The sequence below is a fragment of the Lampetra planeri genome, chromosome 54 (assembly GCF_965212315.1).
Source record: "Lampetra planeri chromosome 54, kcLamPlan1.2.h2, whole genome shotgun sequence".
Lineage (NCBI taxonomy): Eukaryota > Metazoa > Chordata > Hyperoartia > Petromyzontiformes > Petromyzontidae > Lampetra > Lampetra planeri.
Window position 1 is genome coordinate 5,335,987 of NC_136160.1, and position 14,353 is coordinate 5,350,339.

General features: G+C 41.6%; 1 protein-coding gene across 2 annotated transcripts in view; it reads left to right on the forward strand.

Moving 5' to 3' along the window:
• The window catches only part of LOC144735097 (centrosomal protein of 89 kDa-like), a 96,346-nt gene that overhangs the window by 13,536 nt on the left and 68,457 nt on the right, over nucleotides 1-14,353 (forward strand). For both annotated transcript variants that reach the window (XM_078617506.1, XM_078617507.1), the window contains exons 11-12: nucleotides 20-70; nucleotides 7,175-7,258. In XM_078617506.1, coding sequence (XP_078473632.1) covers nucleotides 20-70; nucleotides 7,175-7,258 — 135 coding nt within the window. The remainder of the gene's footprint in view (nucleotides 1-19; nucleotides 71-7,174; nucleotides 7,259-14,353) is intronic.

The following is a 14,353-nucleotide window of genomic DNA, read 5'->3' on the forward strand; positions in this document are numbered from 1 at the left end:
TTTATTTATTTTCTTGAAGGTTACACAAACTGGAGTCATTCCCATGTCTGGCTCAACTCCACCTTGGTCGGTAAGGATGGCATTGTGTTGCGAGCTCGGTGTGAAATCTTTAACGAAAATTATGTTTTTCATTGATAAAATTTCCTAACTTTTAATTGCAACCTTTTTATATAGTCCTGCTCTTTTCTGTAATATTTATTATTTTGGCACCGTTGCATGATTTCTTCAAAGTGTCGTATAATTTTAGTACCCTTTTTATGACTTATTCATAGTAAATAAACATTTCCTTGAGTAAAGATGTAGGTTTACTTACTGTAGGATACTGTAACAGAGCACATTATGCAAGTTTCTATAACAGTCAACATTTTTAAAGAAATTATATTCTAGTCGTGCTATCAGCGTCATGTCATCAAACAATACATGCATATTTGAAACTCTTACAGCACGCAGTATATCAGCCTGCATTAGAGAGTGGCCTACGAAGATGGCACCACTGTACTTATTATGAAGTTACTTCAATAGGTATCTCTGTCCACACTAGAGTCATACCAGTCACATGCCCCACACAGATTGCATATCACATGTTCAATTATTAGAACTTTCATAGCTGGATTAAATAAAATTAAGTGAATACATGAATTTAATGTGATGGATATTTTTGCATGCATTCGATGGTGGCTGGGCCGAGACCACTAAATTTGCAAGACTTGAATACACGGTTTGATTGTGGGTGGCTGAAACCCAGGGTGCAGAATTCACTGAGATCAAATCTGACCAGTGGGTTTTATTTTTTAAACAGCGAAACATATGATTCCACGAAAATTACATTTTAAAAATCAGTTTATTTCATCATCCTTTGGCAGTACCAAAATATGAGAATAGGGTTTCCCCTTTTTTCTGGCAACAAAACAAGTGTGAAGTAGTTAAAACACCAAACTGAAACCTTTTACAAAGAATCATGTCTGCATTAACCACAATACTTGTGGTCAAAATGCAAACAAAAAACATACTCTGGAGATCCCATGATGTAGATGCTCACCCCGAGCTCTCATTACTCTCAAAGTGCATTGTCTATGGGCTGTACGCCTTTTGACGTCCTCCGGTCTAACACCGTTTTGAGACTAGGCTCAAAAGAAAGCTGCCTCTGGTGTGGACCAATCAGTTTCAAAGGCAATGCATATATTTTATTGGTTTATATTTTTATTATTTTATTATTTCCCTTCTACGTGACTTTACCGAAAGAACCAAGAAGATGAATCCCTGCAGTCACGAAAGCTTTAAATGAAAATTTAATGCATATATTATTGTCTGCATTCTGGCCACAAGCATTGTGGTTAATGCAGACATGATTCCTTGTAAAAGGTTTCAGTTTAGTGTTTTAACATCGTAACACCTGTTTTGTTGCCAGAAAAAAGGGGAAAACCTATTCTCAATCAGTTTATTGTTTAGTGACAAAAGAGGCCACAGCAGTAACCAGAGTGACCCATCCTCCCACGCACACGCATTCATATGCATTGTAAAGGTCAGCCTGTGCATAGTACCCCCATCATTGCAGGCGAAGCCTCTCTCCCTTTTCGATGGAAGTTTTTTTCCCCATTTTTTTTGTTGCACACCACTCACATATTTTCTTATTTTATATGTATAAAGCGCATTTGTTCAAGGTGCTTAACATTGTTTTAAAAACAGTATGAACAAGAATGATTTTAATGTCAGGAGCAAGCAAGGGATGAGGAATAGGTAACCACGATAGAGGGTACATATTGGGGGGATGACCTTTACGTACCCACACTATACCTCACCATGGAGGTTTCTTCCACAATGATCGGGAATCGATTCTAGTTCCTCCTGTTTAAGAGAATCAGTGTTTTAGGTTCATAGCCATGATACATTTGCATGCTCTTTAGTCACCTCAAGTACATTTAGGGCCACTGGTTGGCTCAGGAGTCTAGTGCTTTGTGTCCGCAGTGACCGAGTGTCTCTGAGTTGCTCAGATGAAGTGCCAAAGCGCAAGCAGATGACACATTATCTGTCTCTCTGCCCCTTTAGGGATTCTCACGTGAGATGTCTTGGTTCAGTCACATATGACCACGTGCACAATGAGTGACACGTGCGTGCACCCACTGTCCTCGTCTCAGAGGTTGCACCATCCATAATTCACAAAGATTTCGTTTGAAGAGTATATAAACAACAACTGATGGTGGTGTGAGAGCAAGAATGATAGGGCTGGTGTGAAATATGTGGGGGTACGCTCAGCGAGGCATGATTTATGAAAAATACCACATTGATAGAGATTCATGGGCAGGTGCTGTAATGCTTTTGAGACATGGTATGGTGTGATTAGTTGTCATGCTGAGGGCTATCGTTGAGAAGGCCGAATTGAAATAGAAAAGGCACTATGGATTAAAATTATAGCTGAGATTATTAGTCACACAAGAATATTAATGGTCTAAAAATGTTATAGGGCTCCTATAAAACTGTCGGTCGCCCCCATATCCTGCCTCCCGAATGCAGGAAACCCCTACAATCCACGCCCAACGTGACATGGCTTATGATGCCGGTGACGCTACCAACCCCCACCCAACACCTGTGTGGGGGACAGAGGTGGACATTTTTTTTAGTCCGCAACTATTTCTCTATCATGGGATTTCCTTTGCCAGTACCTTTTTTCTGACAACAAAACAGGTGTTAAGATGTTAAAACACCAAACTGAAACCTTTTCAAAGGAATCATGTCTGCATTAACCACAATGCTTGTGGTCAGAATGCAAACAAAAACATACTTTGATAATATATGCATTGTCCTTGAGACTGATTGGTCCACACCAGAGACAGCTTTCTCATGAGCCTCATCTCTAACGGTGTTAGACCAGAGGACGCCAAAAGGCATACAGCCCAAAGCCAATGCACTATCAGAGTAATGAGAGCTCGGGGCGAGCATTTACATCATGGCATCTCGTTTGCCAGTACCAAAATATGATAATAGGGTTTTCCCCTTTTTTCTGGCAACAAAACAGGTGTTAAGATGTTAAAACACCAAACTGAAACCTTTTACAAGGAATCATGTCTGCATTAACCACAATACTTGTGGTCAGAATGCAAACAAAAAACATAATCTGGAGATCCCATGATGTAGATGCTCACCCCGAGCTCTCATTACTCTGATAGTCTTTGTGCTTTACGCCTTTTGGCGTCCTCTGGTCTAACACTGTTTTGAGACTAGGCTCAAAAGAAAGCTGTCTCTGGTGTGGACTACTCAGTTCCAAAGGCAATGCATATATTATCAGAGTATGTTTTTTGTTTGCATTCTGAACACAAGCATTGTGGTTAATGCAGACATGATTCCTTGTAAAAGGTTTCAGTTTGGTATTTTAACATCTTAACATCTAAATATTGATTTAAAGCTTTCGTGACTGCAGGGATTCATATTCTTGGTTCTTTCGGTAAAGTCACGTATAAGGGAAACAACAAAATAATAAAAATATAAAACAATAAAATTCTCACGACGTCTCGACTGCAACATCATCAGGTGTGAAATCCACAGCAAGAAAATGTGAAAAAAAAAATCTTGCTGTGGATTTCACAGCTGATGATGATTGCTTGTGTTGCAGTCAAAACGTCGTGAGAATTTTATTGTTTTATATTTTTATTATTTTATTGTTTCCCTTCTACCTGACTTTACCGAAAGAACCAAGAATATGAATATCTTAACACCTGTTTTTTGCCAGAAAAAAGGGGAAAACCTATTATCTCTGTTATCCGATTATTAGTGTCATAGAACCGATAATTATCGTTAAAGCAATTGATTACCTAAATGGTCGATTGCCCAGCTGTAGTTATTTTTTTGGAAATACTGTATGTCTTTTCTTAAAATTTATTTGGCTTTATACGTGGTGCCTTTCTGGCACAAATCTGCCACAAAGCGCCATCACATAAATACACCCTTAAACATGAAAATAATAAATTCTATACGGTGAGAGAAACCAAGTATACTCTTTATATTTGTTTATAACTTAATTTTAATTGCTTAATTACGTGAATGATAGGCAGCGGTCGGCCGGAGGAGATGTGGTGACGTAAAAATAAAAGCAAGTTGTGGCAATGAGTTAGTTGTATGCAAACATATAGAGATGTGTGTTTTGTTGTGACTTGAATGTTGTGATAGAGTTTGTTCCAGAGGTGTGGTGTTTGGTTTTTGGTGGTTGGGGGTTGTTTGGGTTGAGGAGCAAGGTGATCTATTTTCTTGCTTGATCTGCATGAGGTTTCTGATGTAAGGGGCAACTTGGTTTGTGTATTGCTTTACATGTTACTAGCATAAGTACCCGGCGTTGCCCGGGTGAAAAATATATTTCTTAATAACCTTACATATATACACAGATGGGCTGCTACCCCTGCCCCCCCCCCAGCCACGATCTCCTGGGCCGCTGTGCAGTAATATGTACGGCCTATAGTGTGGTGGGGTGTCGAGGCCTAGTACCGTGCAGAGCCTCCGGCCTCGCTTAAATTGCCCACCCGGCTGAGGCTGGGTACGGGTGGCGTTCCCCCCCCCCCCCCCCCGCGCTACAATAATACTGTGTAATCGCTATAATTGTATTATCTACCGACCCTATAATAGTAATTGCACACATTGGGGTGGGAGGGGAGTGAAGAGGACGTGAAACTTTGATGAATTTACCTCAGAGTCGCGTGTTAATGCGTGCGCATATTTTTAACGGGAATTAAAAATGGCGTCCAGCCCGCAGCGAATGCGTCGCTACCCGTTGCCAGGGGCAACCGCCATCCAATGAAACTGCGTATGGTCCGGCGACACACAGACACACACACAGACAGACAGATTTGCAATTTTATATATATAGACTAGCATAAGTACCCGGCGTTGCCCGGGTGAAAAATATATTTATTAATAACCTTACATATATACACACACTCACCACTCACCACTCACCCTCACCATTCACCCTCACCACTCTCCCTCACCACTCTCCCTCACCACTCATCCTCACCAATCACACCCTCACCAATCACCACTCACCACTCACCCTCAACACTCACCCTCACCACTCACCCTCACCATTCACCCTCACCACTCTCCCTCACCACTCTCCCTCACCACTCTCCCTCACCACTCATCCTCACCAATCACACCCTCACCACTCTCCCTCAGCACTCTCCCTCACCACTCATCCTCACCAATCACACCCTCACCAATCACCACTCACCCTCAACACTCACCTTCACCACTCACCACTCACCCTCACCATTCACCCTCACCACTCTCCCTCACCACTCTCCCTCACCACTCATCCTCACCAATCACACCCTCACCAATCACCACTCACCACTCACCCTCAACACTCACCCTCACCACTCACCCTCACCATTCATCCTCACCACTCTCCCTCACCACTCTCCCTCACCACTCATCCTCACCAATCACACCCTCACCAATCACCACTCACCCTCACCATTCACCCTCACCACTCTCCCTCACCACTCTCCCTCACCACTCTCCCTCACCACTCAACCTCCCCTCACCACTCACTAATCACCACTCACAATCGCCACTCACAACCGCCCTCACCATTATATTTTTGCCCCAGTCAACGCCGGATATTTCCCATTCGTAGCAGTTTATATCAACTCTATAACGAACTTATATTAAACAGGAAGCGCGATCCTAAAGTAATTTACAACCTTCGATTAGTCCTTTGTGCGATTCAAAGAATCGATTCCTGGCATGTTGGGGGTTTACATTTTGAATGATAGAGAGTTTTTAATTACATTTTTGCCCCGGTCAACGCCGAATATTTCCCGTTCGTAGCAGTTTATATCGACTTTAACCAACTTATAGTAAACGGGAATCGTCCGAATCTAAAGGAATCTACAACCTTCGATTTCTTTGCGCGATTCAGAGAATCGATTCTTGGCGCGTCGGGTTTAAAAGTAATTACACAGTTGTATTTTCATTGGTATGTAATGTTTTAAAGTTTTCAGAAGATTTTAAATGTATTTTCACCCCGGGCAACGCCGGGTATATCGAGTTTATAGCACAAAGTCGTCGCTTGACACGGGTGGGGTGTCGAGGCCTAGTACCGTGCAGAGCCTCCGGCCTCGCCTAGATTGCCCACCCGGTTGAGGCTGGGTACAGGGGCCGTTACCCCCCCCCCCCCGCGCTACAATAATACTGTGTAATCGCTATAATTTTATTATCTACCGACCCTATAATAGTAATTGCACACATCGTGGTGGGGGGGGAGTGAAGAGGACGTGAAACTTTGATGAATTTACCTCAGAGTCGCGTGGTGGGTGTCGAGGCCTAGTACCGTGCAGAGCCTCCGGCCTCGCCTAAATTGCCCATCTGGCTGAGGCTGGGTACGGGTGCCGTTCCCCCCCCCCCCCGCGCTACAATAATACTGTCTAATCGCTATAATTTTATTATCTCCCGACCCTATAATAGTAATTGCACACATTGGGGTGGGAGGGGAGTGAAGAGGACGTGAAACTTTGATGAATTTACCTCACAGTCGTGTGTTAATGTGTGCGCATATTTTTAACGGGAATTAAAAATGGCGTCCACCCCGCAGCGAATGCGTCGCTACCCGTTGCCAGGGGCAACCGCCGTCCAATGAAACTGCTTATGGTCCGGCGACACACAGACACACACACAGATAGACAGACAGATTTGCGATTTTATATATATAGATTAGGCTGATTTTGAAGTGTTTTAATTGGTAGCCAGTGTACGTTTGTTATAGTTTATTTAATGTTCGATGATTACTGTAGATTGGTAACGAGGCAAGCAACATTATTCAGATTCCACGTGTAAATGAAATCCAGAAAAATATGATGATCTGACTGTATCTAGCTGTCCGTCAAAGAATGATTTGAGCTTTAATATGCACCTTTTGGTTGGCATGAATGTTGATTCAAGGATCTAATTAACGAAACCGTTTGACTTGTGATATACTCGTTTAAATAGAACTAGATCTCTTGAAAAGGATGCGTGGTAATGACGTGTCATTTGTTAAACAACACATGTAATGGAACACATTCGCCGTTGCGAAAGCACATTACTCAGGGCGTTAAATTATGCCAAAGCATTTCTTGCCATTTGCTGTTCTGTCTTGAGAAATGTGTCACCTTGTCATTTACTTCCCTGTGCCTACTTGTGTTCACAGACAGACACGCGCCGCCTCTCTCCCCTGCTGGCAGCCTACGAGGAGAGACTCGTCGAGAAAGATGACATCGTACGCGAGTGCAAGGTAAAATGGCGATTCCTTCAGCTGCAGTTTGATTTATTTATTTATTCATTCACGGGCACAGATGTTGGGACCTGCGAAACGCGTCTCTGTGGGTCGGAGCGGTGACGGTGCTGTCATTAATAATTGCGCCAGGAAATCACCCAAAATAATTCCCACGATCCCCATTGTTTTCCTCTTGCACTCCTGCCTGGCTGTGTTCAGCGGGTAATGCAGGCGCTTGGTAGGAAGCCAAGCACAACATAAAATTAATGTTCTTCCCCACCTAACGTGACTGCAATTATTTCCTCAAGTGTCTCTTCTGCAAACGCTGAATTTCCTTCCCCTCTGCGATCTCGTGTATTTATTTTCTTGCAATTACATTTATGCTTTGCATCATTCATTAATGTTATTCCCCTTTTATTTACATTTTAATTTTAGAAATGGAGCAAAGCGTTGCAATTCAATTTCCGGCCGAATACAAATCCTGGAATAAGTAGGATTTTGCAAATTAAATGTACAATTGCTTTATACAAATTGCACAGGCAGCTGAGAAATTTGACATTATCAAAATTTCTCATTTTCGATGCGGGGCTGCGTCTTTTTCTTTCTGTTTTGCCCTGACCTTTTCATTTAGTTAATTTTTCATTTTAATTCTGTTTACCACCGTTGGCCATCAGTGTGGTGCATCTGTCAATGCAGTCCTGTTGGCTTGAGTATTCCCCTAATGTCTATTGAGCTATGGCTATGTCAGGCTTTCGATTAGGTTGGATTGTTTTTGGGACAATCTGTGGGCAGTCAGTGGCTTAGGAGCGATTGATTTTTCTGGAGAAAATATATATAATTTTCCCGTCCTAAGCCGCTTTCAATTGATTTATGTACAACGCATGGCATGCTTGCTAAAGCGTTTCACTTTTCCAGCCTTCATTTATTATTCATTGCGGGGATTAATCGACCTCCATCTACATGTTTAATTGCTTTTCAATTATATTAGTGGAACGGTTTGAGCTAGGACGCAGTTTAGCACAAGCGGTGCGTGCAGACGTACATCATAACCCTTTGACGTTGGCCATTATTCTTCAGCATCATGAGTGCCCTTTGCACATGTTCTCCCCAAATCCACTTCAATGCAGTGCTGAATTAACTGCAAGTGATCATTGAACAAAAAGAAGTAGCAGAATAATAAATGAAAAATACTTGGTAAATTGTAATCATTTACAGTGTGAGTTGGTAAATGCAGAGAGCTCAGGACTGGTTTAGATATGAGTCACCATTGATGTTATCCTTAATTGGGAATCAAACTGAAGTTATCCGGTTAAGAGCACAGTACAATAAGCACTGCAAACACTGCTCCCAAAATAATAATAATGCCCCTTTATTTTTCCAGGAAAGCCTCACTGAGTCCCAAGAATATTTTTGAGGAGGGTCCTTCATTAAACTTTGGCCAATTTAATTAATGAGTGTTGAGCATCAGGAGAGGAAAACGGAGTACAGTAGACTCTTGATTAATTATCCGTGCCAATGACAGGGATGACGGCCGTGGATAATTCAAAATTGCGGATAATCCAAAAATATCAATTTTCCGCGGATTTCTATGCTAAAAAACCACTAAATATTGGTATAAATTACCGATCGATGCGCGTCCTCAATGATAACAATTTCCTGCTTCCGCGCCGAAGACTCCGCCCACTAAGTGGATAGCCTAGCCACGGCAATACAAATAATTAAAATTCCACCAACTTTTGTAAAGGAATGCAACTACTCTACTATAGAGACGATCAGGGGGATTTCGGATTAACCGGAGCGCATATTTGTTCGGTTTAAGCACGTGACTTGTAATAAACATTTCCAAGAATAACAATGTATGACTGTTTTTTAGATTATTAATTTGAAGTTAAGGGAAAATCCATGAGTTATTAATTTATGTCAAAATCTCAGGTGCGTGGTTAATCCACAAATTGGATAAACCGCACACAGATAATTAATCAAGTCTACTGAACTTGGATAAAAACCCACCCATAAGAGGGGGTCACATTCGAAACTCCACACAGAGGCCTTTAAGAATACATTTGCAGTGCTGACATATTCTGGCCACCTTGCAGCCCAGCACATTTTAGATGTTACGCAAATACGCATGTTCCATTAACCCTCGCCTCATAAGCACTGGATCGCAGGCGTTCGCTACCCCTCCTAATCAATATTATAACTTAAACATTTCACTTATGTCCTAAATGTGAAGGAAGCTGCAATCCAAAAGACAAATTGCTGCATGTTTTCTTCTGTTACCAAAGCAAATTTGATTCCTTGCAGTGCAGCACTGTAAATCTTCTACCCTAACTCAAAAAAACAGTGTTCTTTTGTCTCCATAAACAACTGTCTAACCAGCTGCTGGATTGATCAACTGTTGTCAGGTCAGTTATTACTGATCAGCTGTTGTCAGATCAGTTGTTGTCAGATCAGCTCTTATTCATCAGCTGTTGTTGAATCGGCTGTTTTGAGATCCCATTTTGTCAGAAAAGCCGTCGTGGGATCAGCAGTTGCTGACTGAGAACAGTCGATTTATTTTGTTAAATTTGCATGCTGCCTTGCAGTGGCCTTCCCCAATGCACCACGTCGTGTTCTATAGCTGTAGTGCTGGCTCCCACGATGCACTGTGTGTCTTAACAGACATGATAGGGTATGACAGTCTTCATTGTAACCTCCTTTGCCAGTAGCAAAATATGATCATTGTTTTTTTACCCTTTTATCTGGCAACAAAACATGACACCTTTTTTACAAGGAGATCATGTTTGCATTGACCACAATACCTGCGGTTGGAATGCAAACAAAAAAAACGTATGCCTTTTGGTGTCATCTGGTCCAACACCATGTGAGACTAGGCTCTAAGAAAAGCTGTCTCGGGTGTGGACCAATCAATTTCAAGGACAGTGCATGCATTATCAGAGTTGTGTTTTTTGATTTGCATTCCGATCGCAGGTATTGTGGTCAATGCAAACATGACTCCTTGTAAAAAAGGTGTCCGTTTTGAAATAATTTGTTATTGTGTGAATCACTGAAACAGCAGCAACCGTTTAATACTGTTAATTTGTGGGGCACATGTTGATGTGTCACAGGTCATTATTATTAATTGCACTCACCGGGTGTAGCCAGTAACTTTAAATTGAACACAGTACATTATTTCACAGCCACTAAACCTATTACCTCTAACAGCCGCACCTGCTCTGGATGATCTCAAAGACTTGTGGTGGATCAGTAGGTCTCGTGGTCGACGGATTATCAAGCCAGCTGAATTCTGTCTTAATGCTCAGACACCGCAGGTATTGTGGTCAATGCAAACATGACTCCTTGTAAAAAAGGTGCCAGTTTTGCTGCCAGATAAAAAGGTGAAAAAAACAATTATCATTATTATATGACAGTCTTAGCGCAGCAAATTTATTGGAGCACGCCAAGTATAGTGGCGTGCCTAAGAATCTTACTACAGATATACTTTAAACTCGTTGCTCATTAATGAAGCTTGAAACCAATGTCAGATAGCGCGCAGGACACACAACCTCGGTCATGTAGTTTGCAAAATAAATGGTACTTTGTTTTGTCTTCTTTTAATTGCCTTGTATTTCGCCAAGCGAGGAAAATTATGCTTTTTTCATCCAGATTTGGTTGAGCGGATATGTTCGTACGGATGTTGGCTTCATATTTCCAACATCGGCTCGGGCTTAGCTGTCTTATTTCATCATCATCATCAGTCAGGAGCAATCCGTTATGAGATGAAGGCGTCTCCAATCTATGACATATCTCACAGTCCCGTCAAGTAGCCATTCATCTAGCATCTCTGCATCTCCGACGGTGAACGTCCTTTCAGGCGTGTTCCATTATTTTTCTGTTACTTCAAAGTTAGTCTCGATCACAGCCTATGATCCCTTACAGCGATGTGTCCTGTATAATCCCACTTAGCATTCACGTAACGGTCGTGTTAGTAAGGAGGTTATTTGAATGAACAGTCCGCGTGCTGTGCGTTTTACGCGGGGTGTGTGTGTATGTGGTAGCTTGAGGTGCACGTTAGCACAGCACACTTCTGCTCGTGTACGTGAACAGTCGTTAAAGCTGCGGCATAGACAGCCGCTGTAGAATCTTCTTGGTTCTTTCGGTAAAGTCACGTAGAATGGAAATAATAAAATAATAAAAATAAAACATTAAAAAATATATTTTAAAATGTTTCATTTTTTTATTTTATTATTTCCAAACTAATATATTATTTTATTATGTTTTATTTTTATTATTTTATTATTTCCATTCTACGTGACTTTACCGAAAGAACCAAGAAGATGAATCCCTGCAGTCACGAAAGCTTTAAATCGAAATTTAAAGCCGCTGTAGAAATGAACGGAAATGAGGTTTCATGCTGTATTGTTATCGCGGCGCTTTCGGTCCTAAGCCCGGATAATTGCAGCGACGAGGTTGTGTGGTCAAACGCAGCAGTTGAAATAATTGCGGTCGGTTCGCGTCCGACCTAATTTTGCCTCTTGCGCAGTAATTTTATACAGTTTGGGAGATGTGGCAATAAACACGATTCATCTCCGCAAAAGGAAACGTCATCTCTGCACGTCTCGAGAGAATTCTCTTTTGTGCGACAAAAACCTAAAATGAGAATAATTCAATTTCGATTTAAAGCTTTCGTGACTGCAGGGATTCATCTTCTTGGTTCTTTAGATAAAGTCACGTAGAAGGGAAATAATAAAATAATAAAAATAAAACATAATAAAATAATTCTCACGACGTGACAGTGTCTTTTCGACAGACCTGTTCTTCACCTGAGGACGGCTGCTTGCATTGTGGCCGAAACGTCGTGAGAATTATTTTATTATGTTTTATTTTTATTATTTTATTATTTCCCTTCTACGTGACTTTACCGAAAGAACCAAGAAGATGAGAATAATTAATTCTTGCCAAAGTGTCAGCATTAGTTCAAGCTTCATATCAGTTATCAAAAGTGTTTGCAAGTATCTCTAAAACAATGAGGATTGCCAACGTATGTTTTTTTTCTCTCTTTGCTTGCTATCAGTGCATTCACTCGCTATGCAAAATCGTTAAATTGTCTGCGTGACGCACCTCCAGCAAGTGGATAATGATGCCAGAATTAGTCTTAAGCCTGGCAACGTGGGTAGAATGTCCTCATTTAGAGAGTGTGACCGCCTGCTGTAAGAGTTATTGCTTTTTACCAGAAAACACATTTAAAAAAAATCATATTTTGTATTATTACAGAGCCCTTTGTTTCTCTTTATTATGTTTCTTTTATCGTCTGGAAAAAAAACACGACTTGTATGCTAATGTTTGTTTTCTTTCACATAATTAAATTTAAGAACAGACGGACAACACGTAATTTCCACACACACAACCCCTGAAAATAGAAATTAGTACAAAAGGTTATAAGTGTCAGGCTTCTGGGAATTAAAACGATCTTGACAGAAATGTGGTGACAACCCAGGATATATTTTATTTAAAACGTGTCCACCATGATTAACTTTTAAATAACTATCAAATATCACCCGTAATTCCTGTTCTTTCCTCCCACTCTATGATATATCCAACTTTTTAAAAACCCGTCCGCCACATCCCACCTCTTCACCCTTAGCCCTCCATCTCTGGCTGCCTTTCGACTCTGTGATACATATGCCCATGTAGCCCGTGTCTACATCTCTATTGCCGTTTAAATGTATCTTTTCAGTTTAAATAAAATATGTGACCATATGTGTCGGGCACTGCTGTCAGGAGTTAGTACAAAACTGACAGTGCCGATATCTGCTCCCTGGACAGTTTTCGACATTATCTGCGCACGTGTAAAAAAAAACAACCGCTCTTCCCTTCCGATGTACAGTATTTCAGACGTCCTCATCGTTATCCACTCCTGAATGAAGACCTTCTCAAATTGTCGCCGTTTCATGGTTCTGAGATGTAACGCTTCACCCAGCATCGTATTAAGCTTTCACAATAGGGGAAGAGCTACGCAGCCATATTTGACCATGCTGGTTAGTGCGTGGGTTGGTGAAGATGTTGAGCCTCTTTCCCTTTGTTAATGTCTTGAAGAACGGCACCCACTGAAATGTTGAGGCCTCCTAATTGTTGGATAAACGAATTTGAAATAATTATTTTTAGCTTAACTTGTTATTGTGTGAATCACTGAAACAGCAGCAACCGTTTATTACTGTTAATTTGTGGGGCACATGTTGATGTGTCACAGGTCATTATTATTAATTGGACTCACCGGGTGTAGTCAGTAACTTTAAATTGAACACAGTACATTATTTCACAGCCACTAAACCTATTACCTCTAACAGCCGCACCTGCTCTGGATGATCTCAAAGACTTGTGGTGGATCATTCGGTCTCGTGGTCGACGGAGTATCAAGCCAGCTGAATTCTGTCTTAATGCTCAGAGGCCTGAATGTAGAGAGCTTTGAAGACTATTCAGTTAAGTGGATTAATTTGAGGTTGATTATTTGGCATCATCTAAAATGATGGCCGCACGGACCACCTGCCGACAATCCACGCTCGGCATGAATGTGAATATTGATGCTGGTGACATCAACAAGGCCTGCCCATCACCTCCTGGCCAGCGGCACATGTGGGGACAGAGTTTAAACTTACTTTACAACCGTTTTCGTGTTATCCAAGTCTGGGAACCGAAAATCGGTAATCAACGGTGGTGGCTTAGACGAGGCTCGAGAGCATTGTACACGCGTTGTGATGGTCACGCGGCATGCGTGGCAGGCACGTTGGGAAGGGGGGGGGGTCGTGTCTCCCTGATGTTGGTGAGCAAGCCCACCTTTGTGTGATGTGAAATGTATTTGTGTGCAGCCTTGCACGTATTTTTCTGTTGTAATGGGTTTTCTCACCATTTGTTGGAGAGTGTTGCATTTAAGCGTTGTGATTGCGGGTTGGGTGCGCTCACCCAACGGAGGGGTTAAACCAAAACAGACATTGGCAGGGAGTCTACCATGAGTGGAGCCTCTCTATTAGCACTCAATACCCCTGGTGGGAGAAAAGAATGAAAATTGTGAGTAATTATGGGCATATTTAGGCACATCGTTATGAAAAGACCCACATCGCTATCAAACACTTATCG